At 36.3% G+C, this 23,137-nt stretch overlaps 1 protein-coding gene across 9 annotated transcripts in view; it reads right to left on the reverse strand.

The window, feature by feature from the left end:
• LOC117338188 (kinesin-like protein KIF28P) overlaps positions 1-23,137 on the reverse strand; it is a 79,766-nt gene that overhangs the window by 33,261 nt on the left and 23,368 nt on the right. For 8 of the 9 annotated variants that reach the window (XR_004534983.1, XM_033899440.1, XM_033899441.1 and 5 more), the window contains exons 6-20: positions 22,918-23,042; positions 14,500-14,578; positions 13,761-13,827; positions 13,199-13,385; positions 12,422-12,574; positions 11,608-11,806; positions 10,832-10,982; positions 9,848-9,923; positions 9,294-9,400; positions 8,841-9,189; positions 8,118-8,264; positions 7,107-7,266; positions 4,429-4,452; positions 2,621-2,708; positions 262-555 (exon numbers count right to left, since the gene is read on the reverse strand). Coding sequence is in view for 8 of the 9 variants with exons in the window: in XM_033899440.1 (XP_033755331.1) it covers positions 262-555; positions 2,621-2,708; positions 4,429-4,452; positions 7,107-7,266; positions 8,118-8,264; positions 8,841-9,189; positions 9,294-9,400; positions 9,848-9,923; positions 10,832-10,982; positions 11,608-11,806; positions 12,422-12,574; positions 13,199-13,385; positions 13,761-13,827; positions 14,500-14,578; positions 22,918-23,042 (2,206 nt within the window). In the remaining variant the exon portion in view is untranslated. The remainder of the gene's footprint in view (positions 1-261; positions 556-2,620; positions 2,709-4,428; positions 4,453-7,106; positions 7,267-8,117; positions 8,265-8,840; positions 9,190-9,293; positions 9,401-9,847; positions 9,924-10,831; positions 10,983-11,607; positions 11,807-12,421; positions 12,575-13,198; positions 13,386-13,760; positions 13,828-14,499; positions 14,579-22,917; positions 23,043-23,137) is intronic. The other variant, XM_033899438.1, reaches the window with a different exon arrangement.

Below are 23,137 nucleotides of genomic sequence, written 5' to 3' on the forward strand. Positions count from 1 at the left end.
CAGGGAGTTGAGAATGATATTGGCTGGTCGCTAAAGGCACAATAACCACAGATAATAATTTGCGAACCACTTTGAGATGGCTACATTGCTGTGATATAGAGTTATATAAAACTCCAAATTATTATTACTATTTGCATTTATCTCTTTTTACTGTTCTTTCTTAATTAACTGCAATTGATATACATGGGTGGGTGTATTACCAGGCATGGGCTAATTGGCTATTAATCACAACAGAGACCATGATAGCAGATTTAACTCTACCTTGAAATAGAAAGGTTTGTTGAGTTGTTCAGTAGGATCTTCGACGAAAGTTTCTTCATCCGCAGGCTTGCCTTTAGCATCACATGGTGTCACTGTGACCGCTAGAGTTCCCTCCTCTTGGCCTTTGTAGTCCGTGATCATGAGCTGATCCTCAAAATCTAGCGCATATGACAGGGACTGGAGAAAGGCATTCGCTGTTCCAATGAGAACCTCCTCGGGAGGCTCCCAAAACGGATCCTCCTCTTTGGAAACCTTGGATAAATCGTCTCCATCCAGGAATCGCTGGTACAGATCCTAGACGGATGAAGAAGTAGTTTCATATAGAAAGTTTATTCCATTTTAAGAGCTATTTTATTTTACAGAAATATTTCAATAAAGATAATTCTTTTGAAACTGATCGAAGTGTATATACAGTAGTCCCCCGGTATACCACCACCCCGTTTCAAATGCCACCCCACATACCGCCACAATTTTGTTAGGAACGGATTTCCCTGCTATATAAAACCCTGTTAATATCACCATCACCCGCATATCGCCATCCGCCAACTATTTTCAAATACCAAACTGCCATATCCCCCGAAATTATCGCCATTGTTTTTGCTGTCACTCACGTGTCCGTCGAGTCGTCAGTCATGCGTGTATAATCCACACATACAGGTGTACACAGGTAAGTTTCCTCGAGTACAAAGTAAATACTACTCACCTGAAATATTTGAATGTGTTTTGTGGTTGTTTGTCCAGTTTGCTTTTCATTATTGAAATGGACACACCAAAGAAAACACACACCCTACTCAGCTTGGGACAGAAACGAGATATCAGAGAATATGCTGGGACTCGTCCAAAATGTTCTCAACAAGAGTTGGCTAATCATGTTTCAACTCTTTGGGGTATCAATGTGAAAAGACGAACTGTTGGTGATATTTTGTCACAAAAAAGGCCTCTGGATGTCCCTGATGATACATCCACTCCGTCGCCAAAACGAGTAAGGCACCGGTCAGCCATGCACGAGAAACATGGAACAGGCCTTGTATGTCTGGTTCACCAATACACGTTCACAGAATATTCCTGTTACTGATGACATTCTTAAGGAAAAGGCCCGTCGATTCGGCGATGAACTTGGAATAACTGACTTCCAATATTCAAACGGGTGGCTAAATTATTTTAAAATTCGCCATGAAATCACATAACATGTTATTTCCGGAGAGAGCGCAGGTGTTGACACCAATTTGATTAAAGATGGCAGACAAAGGGCGATAACCGCTATGGAAAGTTATGACTTGAAAGATGTGTTCAATGTATAATTATACTTATAATGTATTGCCGTCCTACTGAAACCCCGTTGTACCGCCACCCCCGTTATACCGCCAAAATCGGCACTGGACAAAAGGTGGCGGTTTAACGGGGGACTACTGTACTATGAACAGGATTCAAAGAAACAAGAGGCCTTTTGGTTAATGAGAACAGATTGTTTACAGGGACTTTGATGACAGACGTACCATGGCCAGGTGTACTGAAGCTGCACCAAGGCATAAGCTATTCAAGCAGGCAAGCTACAAAGTTGAGGTAGACTATCTCAGTACTTTATCTCTAATGAAGATTTTTTTTCTTTTGGTGAGAGGAGAGAGGAGGGGGTAGGGGGAAATTTTTCCAATTTGATTTTTCAAAGTAAAGGATTTGCCATCCCATTTAATGCAAAAGAAAAGTATTCAAAATGTAACAGAGTTTCACTTCTGCAATAAGATCTCAGCAGACAATGTTACTGCTTATATATCTTGAGTTATTATTTTTCTGAAATTTGGAAAAATTTCAAAATGTTTCCTCCATAAATATGAAAAAGATACCTGGTGACACAAACTTCCAGTTATCTTAACAAACTACTAACCTGTATGAGATACTGGTGAGACAACCTACCAGGTATCTTAACGAACTATTTACCTGTATGAGATACTGGTGAGACAACCTACCAGGTATCTTAACGAACTATTTACCTGTATGAGATACTGGTGAGACACACTACCAGGTATCTTAACGAACTATTTACCTGTATGAGATACTGGTGAGACAACCTACCAGGTATCTTAACGAACTATTTACCTGTATGAGATACTGGTGAGACAACCTACCAGGTATCTTAACGAACTATTTACCTGTATGAGATACTGGTGAGACACACTACCAGGTATCTTAACAAACTATTTACCTGTATGAGATACTGGTGAGACAACCTACCAGGTATCTTAACGAACTATTTACCTGTATGAGATACTGGTGAGACACGCTACCAGGTATCTTAACGAACTACTTACCTGTATGAGATACTGGTGAGACAACCTACCAGGTATCTTAACGAGCTATTTACCTGTATGAGGTACCTTCTGTTGAGGAACTTTCCACGCTGCCACAGCCAAGTATTGCTGTTGAGCAAATTGGTCATTTTCACCATAACTCTACAAACAGATGGAAAATAAAATATATAGTGGCAAATAATTCCACCCATTGTGACATAAACTTGATTAGATTGGTTCTAACAAAGGTCAAAAGTCACAGGCACAACAATCACTCCATCTACAGGTAACCAATCACAACACAAACAAAACTCATTTTACAGCAGGTAAGAGTCGGTATACACTCAATGACTTTCATAAACAGATTTTACAGAAGAAAATGATCCCCAGAAATAAGCATTTTCCTCCAGAACAATGGGAAATAAGCCAAACACTTATTTTACCTGAATCTTATAAAAGATTTTATGTTTCATTAAAACAAATTTAATTTCTTGTTGAATTCTATCGAAAGAAAATTTTCATTTTTTCCTCCAAGTTTGCTTTGACCATTATATAAAGAAAACAGATTTACATGTAGTTTAAAATGAAATAAAGATCTTATGCATGATTCTGAACATTTATAGTGAAATTTTAGATTTACCTCTTATTAATTAAAACTCAAAATAGAAAAATCTTGTATCTATCTTTAGCTTTTAATGTATTATGATGCTGAAAAAATAATTTTCCTTTAAAATTGATGTCACAAGTAGCAATCTAAATGGACAGAGCACACATACTTAAGACACTAGATAGTGAAATAAGAAACCGAGATGAAACTCCGAACAGCACACTGATGAGAATAGTTTCAGTATCGCAGGTAATCCAAAATAATCATGTAAAGTTAAAATGAAAAGAATTAAGACTTAAATACCATGAAGACTTTATTATTCATAATCTCCTATTTAAAAAAAATTAAGATTCTATTCGATGTATGTTCAGTGAAAACATGTAATTACGATCAATTGTCTTAAATTCCTGAGAAATTATCAAGCCTGTAGCAGCGTCGACATACAGCCTAATTAAAAAAAAAAAGGCAACATCTGCTGTCAAAATGAACAACAGCTTACATGTAGCATACTATATACTACAAAAATCCACATAAATTTATACACAGCCGTTCAAAGTATGGTTAATTTAATGTCTTTGTGCTAATTAAAACCTATCTTTGTTAAATTATACATTTCTCAAGGCAAATCAAATAGAAAATTACATGTAGATATTTTATTTATCTGCCTGGTAGAAAAACTGAATGCAATATACTCAGCCATGGTCATTTTGGGGTCGGGATTCCTTGTAGTAGCTGTTGGCTATGTATGGTCTGATATATTAGCTGTACATTGCAACTTTAACGTCACCAATACATTCATACAATATCTTTGCTTGGAGTGGAGGATTTATGATTTGGATAAATACTATGTTCAGAAGTTAATTCATCAAAACTAGAAAATTACTGTAAGACATAAATTCTCCTCCCACTTTATACCCTGAAACACAGTTTTGTGAGGATTGCACCAGCAGTTCCTGAGATTAGCTAGTTACATTGTATTGGGACGGGACGGGACGGGACGGGATGGGACAACATGAAAATGTATCTATCATCAAATTTGATTTTTTTTCTCATATCAAATGTATTTCCTATTAACAGGTTGTCATTTTTGAAACATCAATCTTTATACACGAATGGATTTTGAGTTTTGTTTTCAGTGATGATTTGAACCACCGTAATAACAAGATCATTAAATAAACCATATACTTTGAACAATTCTGTTTCGTTACAAATTATAAAATACAACAATAAGTTCTATGGCGACAATAGCCCAGAGATTCTAACAATAGGCTTTACCTCACCGCAGATCCCTCATCATATCTGTAAACAAGATTCATTTACATTTGTACATTTTAATTCATGACTACAGCCATAATCAAAAAGCAAGTAACTGTATTGGATGTTTCTGAAAACAAATAGTTGCATGAATTCTAGTCAGATGGCCATGCCTTACTTATTTTGAGCATTTCTTTGGTAAGGCCACTTTGAGATGCCAAGGCCTTCAAATTCAGCATTTCACTGTAATGCCACTTTGAGATGCCAAGGCCTTCAAATTCAGCATTTCACTGTAATGCCACTTTGAGATGCCAAGGCCTTCAAATTCAGCATTTCACTGTAATGCCACTTTGAGATGCCAAGGCCTTCAAATTCAGCATTTCACTGTAATGCCACTTTGAGATGCCAAGGCCTTCAAATTCAGCATTTCACTGTAATGCCACTTTCAGACGATTTAAAAGAAATTAAGCATTTCATTCCAAGACCACTTTCAGAAGCCAAGACCTACGAATGAAGCGTTTCATAGTAAGGCCACTTTCAGATGACAAGACCTTCAAATTAAGCTTTCAAAGTAAGGCCACTTTCAGATGACAAGACCTTCAAATTAAGCGTTTCAAAGTTAGGCCACTTTCAGATGACAAGACCTTCAAATTAAGCGTTTCAAAGTTAGGCCACTTTCAGATGACAAGACCTTCAAATTAAGCATTTCAAAGTAAGGCCACTTTCAGATGACAAGACCTTCAAATTAAGCTTTCAAAGTAAGGCCACTTTCAGATGACAAGACCTTCAAATTAAGCGTTTCAAAGTTAGGCCACTTTCAGATGACAAGACCTTCAAATTAAGCATTTCAAAGTAAGGCCACTTTCAGATGACAAGACCTTCAAATTAAGCTTTCAAAGTAAGGCCATTTTGAGATGCCATGACCTACGAATTAAGCGTTTTGAAGTAGGGCCACTTTCAGATGTACAGACTAATGCATTAAGCACTTTTTTTATACTAAGGCCACTTTTAGACATTCTTGTCAAAGCTTTATATAAGCACAGCTTGGAGTAGACAGAACTTGTGGGTATTGCAGAAAGGCATTCTCACGATTTCTTGAGGTATAGATTCTCGTCAGAAAATAAGGGTGCGAAAAACTTAATGCTGATGTTGATGTATTTTGATTTACGTGTAAAAATGGACCTTAACTTGACAATACGCTGGTTGGTTAATAACATAACACAGTCAAAACAAATATTTTAATTCATTCACAAAAATGATTAAAATGTGTTTCGTGTTACATATAATCCGTGAAGTTGTTGTTATTATACACTGTAACATGCTACACTGTGAATACACACAACTTAGCCAATCAACAAACATAAATATATATACTTCGTTGGTTAATTCTTTTAAGATAAATTTCCATTTCATCTCCTGCAAAACTGCAACATAGTATTATGACAAATGACAATAGGTTTGTGATTACAGATGAGTGAAATAAACAGGTCTGTTAACCTTGGTCTAGTGAAAGTTACAGACAAAAGCCAATCGTATACAGCTGGATATACCTCAAAGGTCATGATTTTTCTTTTTTTTTTTTTTTTTTTTGTAATTGATGAAAATATTTTCAGATTTCTTCCCTTTAAAGATGATTTTAAAATGGCCACCATTGTATGGACAACTTCCAATGTTATCTCCCCTTACAGAGAGGGCTTCAATATTACTTTCCCTTTGTTTCAATGATTAAAATTGAACTTCCTTATAACTTACTCTTTAAGAGAGATTAGAAATTACCTCTCTGAAAGACAACATATCTTCTCACAAAAGAACCTAAAATAAGCTCCATTCAGATAGAGTATGTGGAAATTATCTCCCCTGATGAGAATGACCAATACTTCCAGCTATATAACACAAACAGTTACAGAGTGCTGCGGGGCAGCTTTGTTTCCATCAATTTACCAAACTTGCCTTGGTATCCAACTGAAAAAATTCATACCACAGTGTTAAATATAGCTTTCCCTCCTACACTTTTCTAAAAGCCATACATGAACTCTCATCTTTATCATTTTTTTGTTAAAAATAAGTTTTCTTGTTTTAATTTTAAAATAAAGAAACAAGGACAAGTTATTGCACCTTGTTAAATTCCCTCTCCTTTGTTTTTATGTTTAGTCAAATTAAAAAAGATCAAATTAGAGCTCAAACTTTTGGAGACTGGTAATTGTGTAAACTGTGTAGCTTCGTCTATTTTTGTTTACAATTGATCATAATTTATTTGTGTCCGAGATATAGCATCTTTAAATATCAACTGCTGAATAGGAGACTCTTCACCACTACAACCTAGTTGTAGTGCAAGCTTGATAGAAATCAACTCAAAGTCACAAATGGTTATCTCCAAAACTTGAGGATTTGGACACAGATTGTATTAAATATTTAGACTTTCCAGTAATCTTTTTATACGATTCCATTACAAGTCTAGATACAGGTATCGTTAGTTTTCACTGCTGATGAAAATATTCAATCACAGTCTCATTCCTTTAAAACAATCTGTCATCAATGATGTGGATGCTGAATACATGTTTAGAGTTATTTGAATGCATTCTACAAAACATGTTTTTCCATGTTTCTCAATGTAAACCTAAACACTATACATTACATTCAATTCAAACATCTGCCTAACTAAGACTTTATGTAAAAAAGATTCCAGGAGAAATTGATACCTTGTCCCGTTGTTGGAGCTGACATCCACTCCTTCTTGGGCTGCTGCCGATATCAACACAACCTCAAAAGATTTTCTTTTGTCCAACTCCTCGGAAACTGCATTCACCTCCGACACCATTGGCAGCATCTCCAGGACCTGTTCTTGAGCTATCATTTGATCTGCAATTTAACAGTACAGCATGTGTAACATAGTTATCTCCCCTTAGACTGCCACACATTGATAAACACGTTATACAAACTTATATTAATCACTCTTTTTGGCCTTGATGGTAGCAGCTTTCATCTGGTAAGATTTCCGTTTCATTTTTCTTTGGGTTATTCATCCACTTTTGATTTCTATTTGATAAGGTTGTATTTTCTAGATTCTTCTTGGTCTGTAACTATTATCTCCCCTTGGTAACATTGTCAATCACTGCTTCCTCTTATTGGTTATCTCCCCTTAATAACATTGTCAATCACTGCTTCCTCTTATTGGTTATCTCCCCTTAATAACATTGTCAATCCCTGCTTCTTATTACTGCTTATCTCCCCTTAATATCATTGTCAATCACGGCTTCCTCTTATTGGTTATCTCCCCTTAATAACATTGTCAATCACGACTTCCTCTTATTGGTAATCTCCCCTTCATAACATTTTCAATCACTTCTTCCTTTTATCGGTTATCTCCCCTTGGTAACATCAATCACTGCTTCCTCTTATTGGTTATCTCTCCTTAATAACATTGTCAATCACTTCTTCCTTTTACTGGTTATCTCCCCTTAATAACATTGTCAATCACTGCTTCCTCTTATTGGTAATCTCCCCATAATAACATTGTCAATCACTTCTTCCTTTTACTGGTTATCTCCCCTTGGTAACATTTTCAATCATTGCTTCCTTTTACTGGTTATCTCCCCTTGGTAACATTTTCAATCATTACTTTCTTTTACTGGTTATCTCCCCTTGGTAACATTGTCAATCACAGCTTCCTTTTACTGGTTATCTCCCCTGACTCTTGATGGTCAACTTACCTTTTGTGAGACCTAAAGAATGTGTAGCAAATCCTTTGATTTCAGCAATTTCCTTCTGAGCGAAGTCCCAGTCGATGGTGTTGGGTAAGTTTTTATCAGCGGTATCTGTCATCTTTGGGTTCATTATCACATACATGTGGTTTGACCCTGAAATCAAAGCCTGCATATGTATTACCAGTACTTCTTTGACAAAAAGTTCAAAATTTTGTATAAAAAAATAATAAAATAAAATCACAGATTGACAAGAAAACATTTGCTTATAAATGTTATTATTACTGGTTTGAGAGGAATCGAGCTAAACTAACAAATTAACCAATTTCAAAATATGTCAAATATTTTTCAGCTTGACTTGACTTGACAACAATAATGTATGCATGACCCCGAATACGTTCAACTTAGACACTTGTCAGAAACATAAAAGTCCACAAATTGTAAACATTTGGGAAAAAACAAACCACAAACAAAGAACAAAAACTTAATTTTTCAATTGCATTGCAGAGCAATGAACTTTGATCCAAAAATATCTATGATGCAACCAATCAGGTTTCTATCATTGTTAATGAGTGAATAGCAAACTTGGCAAAACTGTCTCATGCTAAAGTGTTTCTTCAAATCTGTGGACCGTATAGACATAGGGTAACATAATGATTTGTATCCATCCAATTATTCTGTAGTGAAAACATATTCTGTCTTTCCTTGATAATGTTACTGATCCAGACTTACCAAACAGGATTCTGTCTTTGTGAGAGAGCACCTTGGTATCGCTGAGTGGAAGGCCGTTGACCTTGGTTTTTGAAGCACTCCCTGGAGCAGGTGATATTTCTATGTTGCCGTTTTTGTTGGTGATTATTGCATGTAGTTTTTGAATACTTAGACCACTGAGACAAACATCAGGAAGAGGCTTAGCATCCTTCCGACCGACTGTTGTCTTGTCGGAGTCGAGGAAATGACAGATGACTCCTGACAACATGGGATCCTCGTTAAGGTTGATTAGATATGGATCCTTAGACCTTCGTGTGCTCTGAGATCCTACGCCCTTCAGTTCGTCCGTCTCAGACTGAGCAGCTCTCAACTGTTCATAAGAAAGAAAACAATGATAATTGAAAGATAAAACTCAAATGAAGATAACTTTTGCAGTTTTGATAACTTTTTAATGATGACTAGAGAATATCTAACCTTTGCATCCCAGTCCTCTTTGGAGTCGTTCTCCGACAACATAGCCTGGTTAGCCATCAGCTGGGCACGGATTTGTTCCTCCATTTCTTTCTTCATTCGCTCCAACTCTGTCAATAAATTTATTACAATATATCAGGTAATCTTTCATTGATTTAATTACAATATATCAGGTAATCTTTCATTGATTTAATTTTATTACCGTCAACCAGTTTCGCCCAGAAGTTTGAGCTTCATCAGGACAATTATAAATGTTATTTCATAGTCATGTTTGATACCCAATCCTTTGAGTCAAAGATTATGTTTTGGTCCCCTACAGGATAATTACGGTAATCAGGTATCCCAAGTACATGCCCAATGAAACACTTAACCTATTTGCTGGTCACTTAATTACCACTTCATCATAATTCCAGATATTTTATGGCTACCTGATAATAATTTTTAAAGAATCTGCTATGATTTCAATTTTCTAATTTTTTTAGCACCCAATGTGTTTCTAAGGTAAAGAATATTTGTTAAACATGTAAGGTAGAATGTGGGGTTGTTATTTAACAAACCTTCTGGACTCATTCCAGCGGATCCCTCGATCATCCCGCCTGACTCCATAGCTTTCTTTAACCTGTCATTCTCCTCCTGTTATTCAGACAACATAAGCTGAAGTTGAGGTTTATCTTGGGATATGTTCCAACTTTGTTCAAATATTTCAGGAATATAGGTCTAGACAATATATAAGGATGTAGCAGACCAGCTTTCTGGAGTGTATTTATAGACAAAAATATCATATGGCTGGAGTGTACAGGTGTATGGCTATGTTTGTGTATGAAGTACCTAACTAGTAAGGATGAGATTTGTTTAATGTATCTTGCTGTGATATACTTTTTTCTCATCCTTTGTCACCTCATTGGCCATCAAAGAAATATGTAAAAAAGAAATCCTACTTCCAAACAAAAAAAAAAAAAACATGTATCAGACTGGGAAAAACTTCCAAACAAATTTGCTATTTCAGTTACAAAGAAACTTTGAGTCTGAAAACTTTTAACATGATACAACTGTCCCTTGATAATCAGGTCACTTTCATGTCGGATATCCATTAAGAGTATAAATAGATTTTAATACAATGGATTAGAAATTTTTATAAAGTTAATAAGTTAATCAAGGAGATTCAGGGTAGCAATTTACAGCCAACAAATGCCTCTAAAGTTGATGTTTTATTATTCAAAATAGATCGGTTTGTGTACAAAGTAGGACCATCATGACCAAGGGTTAATAATATTCTTCTCAATTTCAATCTCAAAATTCACAGATTAAGCAAGAAGATTAACTTTTAGTTTCCATTAAATAGAGGCTCAAGCATTGAAAAAACAATTTATGATTGTTATTAAAATAGAGTTACTTCCTGACAACTTAACTTAAATTTGCTTTACACCTGCTTTGAACAACCACCTACCAAAATTCACCAACCATCAAAAATGTTGCGTTTTCAAGTTTTGGGTCTTGTGCAAAATTTTCAAAATACCCGATACCCTGACAACAACACTTACCTTGAGTTCTCTGATAAGTTTGTCCATAGGGTTTTCATTGATGACAGCCTTGTTCTTGATCTTTTTCGCACGGTCTGCATATCGTAACGTTGACAACGTCTCGTCGTAATTAATGTCAGCCGGAGATAAAGCCGCTATCATTATTGTTTTGCTGTACAGGAAACAAAAATAATTTAGGTTGTTTTTTTATTCATATTTCACAATGAGACCAAGTACTGAAGCATATGGTGAGGCAGATATGTTTTTCCCATGTCAACATTCTTGTATTGAAATGCATGAAAATATCAAATTGTAATTTGCTTTTTTGCTGGGTTTATTGCTCTGTGAACAGCCATGTTGAGGCCGATCTCCTTGTGGTAGTTGGTGACTACCTCACTGAACAACATATGAGAGACCCGGCGCATGCCATCCAGAGCAATTAGGGTAAAGTGTCTTAAACACAACCATGACAGTACAGACCGGCCCGGTTCTCGGCTTCCAGAGAAACACAAACCGACACTGGTAGGGAGTGTCAAACTACACACTATGGATCGTCACCTGAGACTACATGGCTGGCGCTCTAACCAACTATTGCGGCCCCCATGAAAATGTAAGGAGAATTGTCAAAACAAAATGCTGCTTCTGGAAGGACACTTTAAAGTCATTAAATTTGCTAGGATGTTTTTCCAAGAGTCCAAAATATTATGCGAAATGTGGGTACTCAAAATATGAGTGAGTCCTTAGGACTCAAATTTTCGAGTCCCAAATATAAATCCCAGATTGAGATCAAATCTAACCTGTTTCCTCCCAAAGCATTCTGAAGTAGTTTTGTTAGTACAGAATCTCTGTAGGGGACGACAATTTTCTTCTTTGAGCCCGTCGACAGGTCTGCTAATGCTGATATGACGTTACCGAGCGCCGACAAAGATTTGTTGATGTTAGCACCCTCCTTCAATCTGTCACCTGTCGCTCCCGTACTGTCTGCCCGTTCAGACCCTGAAACGACAGAATAAATTCAGCAAATGGTGCCCAGACTCACAAGACTGAACACTTAACATATAACACAGAGAACTTCTCCCTAGCGTTTGTTTGTTTTTGTTTAATGTCCTATTAAAAGCCAGGGTCATTTAAGGACGTGCCAGATTTTGGAGGTGGAGGAAAGCTGAGTCCAAAACCACTGGCCTACGGTCAGTACCTGGCAACTGCCCCATGTAGGTTTCGAACTCGCAACCCAGAGGTGGAGGGCTAGTGATTAAGTGTCGGGACACCTTAACCACTCGGCCACCGCGGCCCCTCTCCCTAGCGAACTGATAACATATGTGTCTATCACCATACTAGAGTAAGAATACTCTCTCACCAGGAAAGTCGTTATCCTTGTGTTTTCCAGTGGTAAAATAATGCTTGTGGAGTAAGGCTAATTTTTGCTAATATATTCTTCCTGGATCATACACTACAGAAAGGTCAAGGTAACAGAGGTCGTTATGCTATTAATCAAACTGACCCTTGGTCCCCTTGTTTACACCAGAATAAGTCCAGCGGAGTAAACTGAAGAGAAATTCTACCTAACCCAGTTAGAAGGATATCTTACTAGGGCAACCCCTGCACACTTACCAGCCAAATCCACAAGATTCATGACACTGCTTTTTTTGGTCTCCGAGCCTGACTCGTTCTTAATGATCTGGTCAAATGTAATGGAGACAACAGTGTGCGCGCGACTACTCGTAGCATTCATGTTTGTGGAGGCCACCGTACGATTGGCCGTTCCTGCATGCAAGAAAAAATGAAATGTAAACAATCATCGAAGTTAATATCCTCAAATGGAACAACAGCAGAATTCAGTGTTTATATTTATTTATTTATCATATTATTTAAGATAATGGCAGGATCCAAAGATACGACACAAATTATTTGTCTTTGTTACACAATGTCAGCACCTTACAGTTACATATAACACTGTATCTATCTGCTTAATTTAAGACCTGCCCACAAATAAGCCCTGCTATTCATTTTTGCAGAATCATCAATTATAGAATAAGTAAATAAATAAATAGAGGCTTAAGTAAATAAATAAATAGGGGCTTATTTGAGGATATAGATATGATACTAAACGTTTACTCTAGGGGAGGGGAAATATTTGAGGATAAATACAGTACTGAACATTTACACTAGGGGAGGGGGCTTATTTGAGGATAAATAAAGTACTTAGATTTTATACTAGGGGATAGGAATTATTGGACAATAAATATAGCAGTAAAATTTTACACCAGGCGTGGGGAATTATTTGAGGGTAAACATGATACTAAAATTTTATACTAGGGAAGGGGGCTTATTTGAGGAGATATATGATAGGTATATGTATTTCATTAGTTTCTGCAATCAGTTACAAACCTTGGTCCATTCTCTTTTCTATCTCCACGTAGCTTCCCACGGGAACTTTCTTTAGACCTTCCACGTAGAAGTAACCTAGTTTGGGATTTTGTCGGACCTGCAGTCCTCCTTTTGGGTTTTCACGAGAAAGGAGATCCCGTACCTGTTCATTGTAGATCTCCAACATGGAAAACGTCACCTCAAATCGCTAGGAAATAAATAAGGGAATATCTATAATAATCCTTTATTTTCACATGTCACCTCAAATATCTAAAAGAACAAGGGGGATGACTCAAATAATGTTTATTGTAGTTCTCAAATATAGAAAACATTACCTCAAGTCTCTTACCACGCAAGGGGGACAACTCTACATGTCTTGTATACTAGAATATGTATTTCATTCATGTTTTCTTTGAGAGTGACAATATTTCAAAATAGGATGTTCTGAGAATATATATTACAATAAACGGATTTTCAAACATCAAATAACTTACTTTATTTATATAAACTGCTTCATTTTATGAATTATGAGTGGAATTTCATGATAAAACATTAACTATTATATAATTTTATTAGTACTCACCTTATTTGTATTTTCGTTTGTAGACATAGTTTTAAATAATTCATCACAAGTAATTGGTACAATACCCCTGTGAAAGAAAATATAAGAGGTGTCGGCAAATGTCTAATAACAGTACACTAGGTCATTCATTTGAACAAACTTCATTCCATCAACCTACTGATCAAATATCAGGCCTCTTGGTCTCTTAGCTATGTAGATGAAGTTGTCTGCACATCTTAACACATCTGATCATCTGTGACATTGAACTGAGCGAAGGTCATTCAGTTGAACAAACTTAACAACTCTTCATCCCATCAAGATATTGGCCATTTAAATATAATGGATCTTAGCCTCAAGTTTACTCAGAAGTTGTGTGTTTAAAAAATTTAACATATCTAACAACCTCTGGTGATGAAATTTTAGAACAACTTAATGCTTCACCTTATCTTGCTACAGGCATAAAATTGTTACTCTGAGCCTCTCATGACCTTGCTAGTAGGTCAAGGTTATTCTTCTGAACAAATCTACCTGGTAAATAGTCCTTTATCAAATGAAAATTTTGATGCTAGACAGATGGGCACAGGATGTCACCAATATTACAAAGCTCTCTTGCCTTTTGGCACACAAGTTAAAATGTCAATCTGAAATGCTAGTTCAAATTAATTTGCTGACAAACATGGATTAAATAAATTAGCTACAGTCATAACTTTCAGGCATTAAGAACATTTAACAGACTAATTTTTTATAATATTTGTCTTACCGATTGGCACCATATCCCACCATGGAGTAGGACTTTCCTGAGCCCGTCTGGCCATAGGCAAACAGCGAACAGTTGTAACCTGGAATTATACAAAACTATTTGATACATTCTAATCTTGAAGCTCGAATCTATTAAATCGAGGTAAATCAGGAATATCTTGCGTTACTACAATTTCAGACCTCGGTGAGGTAGTACAATAAACTCAGCATCATTTCTGTGCTATCACGCACAAACATTACCACATTACCATTAAAGTTTGTTTGTTTGCTCCCTGGCATAAATGCTATGAGAAAACTCTAAGCATGCAATACATGTCCCATATTGGTCCCATCTCGCTATTATGGTCTTTTGCAAGTTTGGTTTGGTTTAATTTATTTAACGTCCTATTAACAGCTAAGGTCATTTAAGGACGGCCTCCCATGCGTGCGACATGTATGCGTGTGGTGAGTGCGTATGTGTGTTTTGGGAGGCTGCAGTATGTTCGTGTTAAGTCTCCTTGTGATAGGCCGGAACTTTTGCCGATTTAAAGTGCTATATCACTGAAGCATACTGCCGAAGACATCCAGCAGCACACCCCACCCGGTCACATTATACTGACAACGGGCCAACCAGTCGTCCCACTCCAAATATGCTGAGCGCTAAGCAGGAGTAGCAACTACCATTTTTAAAGACTCTGGTATGTCTCGGCTAGGGGACAGAACCCAAAACCTTCCTCACAGCGGCGAACGCTCAACTGAAGACCAAAAGTGAGGCATTGTCAAGGGAGACATTAGGAAGAAGAAAGTTGTTAAGAAAGAATAGAAAAGATAAGATCCCAAATTTAGTCGCCTCTTACGATCATGCAATGGGGGCAGCAGGTACGATTCTTACGCCCTACCTGCAGGGCAGATCATTGAAGTTGAGTCATCTCCTTAGCAACGAAGGTAAATATATAACACATCATTTAGTATTCATTTTAATAAATATATTTAAAAAAAATAAACATAAAGACTTGATATCAGTCAAAAGCAGCAGACTGACAGATTTAAATCGAGATTTAGATAGAGAGATGCATTTCAGCAGCCATATATAATCGCTTGCCTGTTCTCTGTATATGATCTGTCCCTACATCTCTGCCAATAATACCACCATTGAAAACAGCCGTGGGAGTTAAAATGCTCGAGTCAAAATGGTGATGATATCGAGTGTAGGGTCAAACTTTCTGCTTTTGTATAACACAAAGACAAATCTGTTTGTATTATCGACATCTACCTAGTTCAATACCTGCTTAAATAATGGGCCATATTGTAATTCCAATAGAAATACGTATTTAGATATTTACTAGTTATGGATTTTTTGAGGATCATAATGTGTGTAGACCCATAAAGAGAATTTATCTTTTTTCGAGATAATATTGAGGTTACATCACATTCATTAAGATATATGTATATCATTGTTATTTTAGCTTGGATTCAAAAATTGAAAAATATTTGGGATCAAGACCACTTGGGATCATGGTCATGTTTGTGGTGGAATTTTGAATTTTTTCATTTTCTTTTCTCTTGCCAGGACATCCAATGATATCTGGATACATCTTTTTCTACATTATAAGCCATATATCTTTACAAAAAGTGTTAAAATGAAAAACTGAATTGTTAAAGATGTCAGTCATGCATATAGGTTTCAGTAACATCTTTGCAGCACCTCTACAGAAGTAGTTTTATATCCTGATTTAACTGCGTATACCCCCTAAGACGGTTGTGGGGAGTATAAAACTACTTAGCCAGATAATACGTTCTATTATGTCAAAATATTGACCAGCTATCAGTTTTTTTTTTATAAAGTCTGATCTAGGCAATGTAATAGCCGTAGTTAATCAATAAGCTTTCATGAGAAATAGATCTGTCGTCCTGTTTTCCTAGCAACATCAAAACAGATAAATATCTGATTTTTCGGTGTATGGCAGATCTGTCATTGACCAGGGTGTGGTTCTGGTGACTTCCGTATAAGCCTCGATATCCTGTCCCCATCTTTATAAACATGTCTGGGGACAGAATAGTACTGTTACACTTGTATCACCGCGGCTCCCGTCCGTGACTTTGCGACACGCAGCGATGCTGACGGGTACATCAATATTCCTGTCAACTGTAAAATGTGTGATCAAGGATATCAGCCGTTATAATATATATAATGAAATACAACTGACTGGCAGCTACATAGCCTGCCTAACATCAAAGCCACTTCTACCTGATCCAGCGATAATCAATCAGGCCCTTTCTATGATTATTTCAACCGTTCAATTATTCTTTGATTGGGATAACAACAACATAACAGTGAATAATCGACACTTTTATAAAAATAACAGCTAGATTTGGTTTCGATAAACACGACCATATTTAACACTTATCACGTACAATACTGTGAGGACGGCCTCTCACAAATCGTGAAATCCTGCCGATATATCAGTCTAAAATTTTGTCTTTCTTATGAAATCAAGTCTTATTATTGTCTCTCCTGATAGCAAAGTCTTCTCACAGTCCCTCCTTAAATTCAAGTGGCCTTGACCCGCTTTTAAGTCATGGGTTTATTGAATTGATAGTTTTAAACAATTTTACTCAAAAACTTTTGCTTAGTGAAAGGTGAAAATTAGGAGGAAAGATGAGGATGACAGATTGCTGGAGTCTGTGTCCTCCTAAACAATATAACATATTTAAAGACTTCAGAAATGTTGATGAGTTTGTTGGGAAAAACAAACGAAATGACCCTAAGCATTTGAAGGCAGGAAAACCAAGGGTTTTGACATTATGTCTCCAGCAACCCCTGTCAAAAAGATACATTTTGGGATTAACAATAAAAAATTTTTGGGGGGGGGGGGGGTTAACATTATTTGAAATTTCTGAGGTGTTTTAAAATTTTATTGGTTTTAAATTAACAGGGTGAACCGACCTCCATTAACACAAGAGTATGGTGTTGTAACATTTTAAAATCAGCTTAAAAATTTCATCAAAAATTTAAGGAAACATTTTATTTATAAAAACTTCTCTGTCCTTGGTGCATTATTCATGAAGAAAAATTACATTTCTGTTCTGCAAAGTCACAATACATGGTTGGCCGGGAACCACAGTAAATATTTAATTCTAACTGGGTGATGCTAGCATACACACTGACAATAGTTAACATATATAGTGGCTCCTTTACCATGGCTGCAGGTAAATACGATATATACACTTTCCGATAAAATCAATGGAAAGTGTCAGGTTTCTGCAGGCACCGTTAAACTTGTTATAGCAGAAAAGTATTTGTGGTAATAAAATATGATTCCGCCGACCAAAAACAAATGTTCTGTTGTTAAACCATACGTAGGGCGTATAATTTATTCTTAAAAATAAATACAGGTTTTGGTTATGTGTTTTGCATGCAACAACAAAGCAAATTAAAACAAAAGGCACCAAGGACCTGTATTACAGGAGACATCAGAATATCGGTGAAGGCCATTTATTTTTAAGTCTTAAGCTCTTTTAAGATTAAAATACTCTTAATGCGCCTGTTACAGCAAGCTTCAGGTTATACACCATAAATTAAGCCTCTAAATCTTATTCTATGTTAGAATTTATTACTCAATAACTTTTACAAGCTTTGATAGAAATGTTAAGTTATTTTGTTTACATGACTGTCAAAACTAATCTAGACCATAATCAATTTGTATCAAAGACCAGATATTCTCTCATATCTTCCATTACGTACACATCTTCTCTAGCCAAGGCTTCTGATTACGTTACACTACACGAACCCTTGGAAGATATAGGCGTCAGTTCTGGCCCTCTAGCGGAGATTCGAAATCACCACCCTTTACACATGAAATTTTCGACCAATCAAAACGAACGTTACCGATTTACTTCATCGGTGATGTTTACAAACGCACATGGAGGCTTGTGTCATTTTGATGTGATATGTGATCAATGACTTCTATTAATTGATCAATCACTGCGAATATTTCCCCAATGATTGTACGTCTCTGTTTTTAGGTAAAATGTCAAGACAAAGTCGACAATATAGCTATGTACTGGGCGCCGCAATTTTTGTTTACTGTGAAACCAAACCTGGATGTAAAATGCGATTTGATTGGATGCCCTGGGATTCCAGGGCGTGACGGTTTAAACACGACTATATCTGCCAAGGGTTCGTGTAGTATAACGTAATCAGAAGCCTTGGCTAGAGAAGATGTTACGTACAGGACAAAATATCCTGTATTGGGGCCTCTTTGCTTATTCAAGACATTATGGTCTGTTGTTTTCAACTTTTATTTCATCCTTGTGACCATCAAATGATTTTGAGGAAAGCAATCAATTGTCAATACTTCCTTATAATTAGTTACCATTATGACAGTGAAGGCAAAATAATGTAAAGGATTTGATTCCCTGTTCGGACGTAAAAAGGTATGGGTCACCTGCCCGACCGTGTGGGTTTTCCCCGGGTACTCCGGTTTCCTCCCACAGTAATACCCCTCGCGGGCCAACAAGCCTAATTTTAAAATATAAGCTGCGAGGGTCAACAAGCCTGATTTTATAATATAAGTTGATATAACAAGTTTCGCAATTGTTGTAAAATAAATAAAGTATACGTTTACATTTAAATGTAAGGTATTTTTAAAATTCATGTAATCACCTTGACAGTCGCTTCCCTAAAAACCGGACATATTACGTTTTTCACGTGAATATCATAGATCATATGACTTAAAGGAACATTTCTAATTGTTTGTGAAGGATTTATAACAGTTAATATGAGGCAAGAAAGCTGTAGGTATCACAGAGAGCCAGGTAAAGTATATTGTATTAAACAGGAAGAGCATTCAAGTATTACTAACACACCTGTAACAACAGTTTACTTGTGCACTCCATAATCTAGCTGTTCCGTTATAAAACCTAAAAGGAATGTAGCAAATAATATCGGCTACAATAATTCGTCAACGGCAAAGACTCACGTATATATATACACTCAATAGCACTACACATATACATCTACCACAGTCTAAGTTTGGATAACCCAATATCGTCTGGTCACAATAAAGTCCAATTGTATGCTAGGACACAATGAGTCCATTTACAGTCGGAAGAAGCGATTTAAAATCCATTTATGATTGAAAGTTAAACTGGAAGTAGTAGAATCACTCAAATATACATTTCTCCATATTAAAGGTCCATTATGTGTATCTACCAACACCTACTTCTGTCCTTCCTATTAAGGCTGTATGCTACCATGTAGTTCAATTATTTAGGATAAATTGAAGGGTGTATATCTGTTCTTTTCCATTTTGTCTCACCTGTTTTTTCATAAAGGTGCATATTAGAGAGTATCAAAAAGGTATGAAATGTTAAATTGGAAGATTTCATTTTTTTTGTTGGTTTTTTTTTGTCTTTTTTTTGTCTTCGTTTGTTTTTATACAATACCGATAGTCTGAATTAATGGAATTATCAAAAATCTGATTCAGCAAAAGTCAATCTATACCATGGTCACCTACCTGACAACCACTATCAAACACAATTTAATGATATTTTGTTCCTTTCCAAAATGAACTAAGGACTTTAACTCTATATAGAGGGGACCATAACTAAAATTTAGTGTGCAACATTCCATTACACGAATAAAAAACATTTGGAAGTTTTAAGTGACAGTGTTTATACATGACTGTCGTGAGGGCAAGCTTGTTGGACCAAATGCATGTAACCATAACAAATAAGACAGACAACCAAGTTTAGAATGAAATTGGCCGTTTATTATATATAAACGACAGACCTGGAAATATGGATTTCCAAGCCTGAACCAACATTTAGTACATAACAAAAACATTTGGTCCTAGGTGGGGATAAAAAACGCCACAATGTTGTGCTCGGGAAATTTTCGGGAATTTCCTGGAATTTCCAGAACAACATACCCCACCTGCTTATCAGCTTAGTCCTGGACAAAATGGAAGACTGACTGACTCAGAGTACAACTACTCTAGTAGTACAGTAATCCTGCCAAATCAAGTTTGCCAATAAGGATATCATACTCGATTCTATAACACTGATAGTCTACTTACTCAATAATGAATGTCGGCCTGCATCTAAAAAGACTTTGTGTGAAAATATTGAGGCAAACTTGACACTTCCTGTACAAATCAATGGCTAGGTCTGATTCAAACTAGATGTATATCTGCACCTGATTGTCTTGAGGTGCTACATGTGTGAATTTTTTTTTTCTTTCTAATTAATCAATTATCAAGATCAAAGATAAGGTTTGTTATGACAGAAAACAATAGCACCTGTGAGATATTTAATCCATTAGTTGCAAAGATCTATAATCTTTACAGTCTACGGTTTGAATATGTGTTGAATAGAGTTTAGGGATATATTTATATACATTGTATATGCTGTCTGCCAATGCACTGATCATTAATCTTGCCTGTTTGGACAGCATATATTCATTGTATAACAATTCAGAAACATGCATGTTTCCATTGCATTGAAGTGTAAGCTTTTAACCTCCATTGGTATTGAACACACGATATTTAGGAGATACAGATGTCAAGTTCTAAAATCTATAATCTACCTTGATACCATAAATATGCATCTCCGGGATATCGACCCATCAAATTGAGTGACATAATTAAATCTTACCTACTAAAGAAACACAAATACTAAGGAAATACGTCAGTCTATCTATCACAGAGAAGTATAATTTAAGGGAATATATAAGTCTATCTTTCGCAGACGAGCATAATTTAAGCGGATATGTAAGTCTTTCTATCGCAGACGAGCATAATTTAAGCGGATATGTAAGTCTTTCTATCGCAGACAAGCATAATTTAAGGGAATATATAAGTATATCTATCACAGAGAAGTATAATTTCATAAGTTACCTTGCATGCTATAGGAATATGAGGGATATGAAGACCATCAACTGGACTGATCCTGGTGATAATCGTAAAATCTATCACATATCTTTTGCAGGGGGTATGATTTCATAAGCTACCTTGCATACCACGGGAGATTTGGGGGATAAGGACCACATCAACTGCAGTTGTCTATAATCGTATTATCTACCTGTATATCAAACAGAGGGATCAACAGGATATGCAGTTCGTCAACTGTATGAGGTCGGTAGGGGAGTGTAACAGTTCCGTCTGTAGAGCTATGTAACTACAGGTGTAAAGATCTAATGTGTAGAGCTTGAATCCCATCCAGGACGCTTTGCGATTTTTTCAGGACGTGAAGATCATGAATTGTCCTGTTCTGTTGTGATTATCATTGGGCAACACACTTTACTAACCCAATTGATCTCATAGCACGTGATGGGCCATCCCTGCACTTTAATTTGTTAAGTGAGGTAGCCAGAAACTACTACAATGAGACCATGTGGCAATTAACCCAGATACCTTATATACCAATAGATTCTCATTAGTCAATATTAGTCACACTGATGTGTTATATAACAAAACTTCCACAACAGTGTTCTTCATATGATCTTTAATCTTTTGCTTCCTTCCATCCATTCATCACACATGTAACACTCTTTCAATTATAATGGCTAGAAAATACTAGCGATAGTGTCATAGATCCATCTTAAATTAGTCACAAAAACCTTGAATTGGTCACAAAGACCTTAGTCACAGAGACATTAAATTAGCCATCACCGAGACCTTAAATTAGTCACACCAACCTTAAGTTACATAGATCTTAAATCAGCCATCACTGAAACCTTAGTCACAGAAACCTCTTGAATTAGTCACAGAAGTTAAACCTTAAATTAGTCACAGAAATTGAATTTTAAAATAGTCACATAAGCTCCTTGAATTAGTCACAGAAACCATTAAACCATGAAGTTGTTATCCACAGTTATAAAGTCTCGTAGTTATTGATAAAGACTAATTATATATTTATAGCAGGTTCTCCTGTTGGCATTCCAATCACAAACAGTAAACAAGGAGTGACTATACTGTATAACCTGAACAACAATGATGTAAACAACAATGACCCTTCACTATCGGCATCAACATGTCTTAACTTCACCTAAATCTCCTATACATATTTAATGTATGTGTCAGGTCTGTGGTTGTGGACAGAAATACTACACAACACCCTGTGAGGAAGCTTCCGGATCTGTCCCCTGGCTGAGACATACCAAAGTCTATGAAAATTGCAGTTGCTAGTCTTGCTTAACACTCTGCAGTATTTGGGGTGTGGGACCACTTGTTTGGTTGTTGTCAGTATAATGTGGCCAGGTGGAGTGTCCTGCTGGATGTCTTCAACAATATGCTTCAGTGAGGCGACACTTTAAAGTCAACATCAGTTTTCCACTATCGTAAGTCAAGCAGTTTTACTGCAATTACTAGACTATGATAATAGCTAAATAATTAACAGGCATATGTGTATTGCTGGATAAATATAAACAAACACCTACCTTCAAATGCATTATCGAGTACACCTTGACCAAGATCCTCAAACACTTTACGCTGACTGGCATAATTTGATCCCGGTGTGGGCTCAAACACACCTGCTGATGACTCCACCATTCCATCATGGGACCTTTGAACAAACAAAGACTTAGATAAGTCTACTTCTCATAAATATTTAACTTTATACTAACCATATATATAATATATCTAACTTAGCATACATAT

Source organism: Pecten maximus, chromosome 11 (genome assembly GCF_902652985.1).
Source record: "Pecten maximus chromosome 11, xPecMax1.1, whole genome shotgun sequence".
Taxonomy (NCBI): Eukaryota; Metazoa; Mollusca; class Bivalvia; order Pectinida; family Pectinidae; genus Pecten; species Pecten maximus.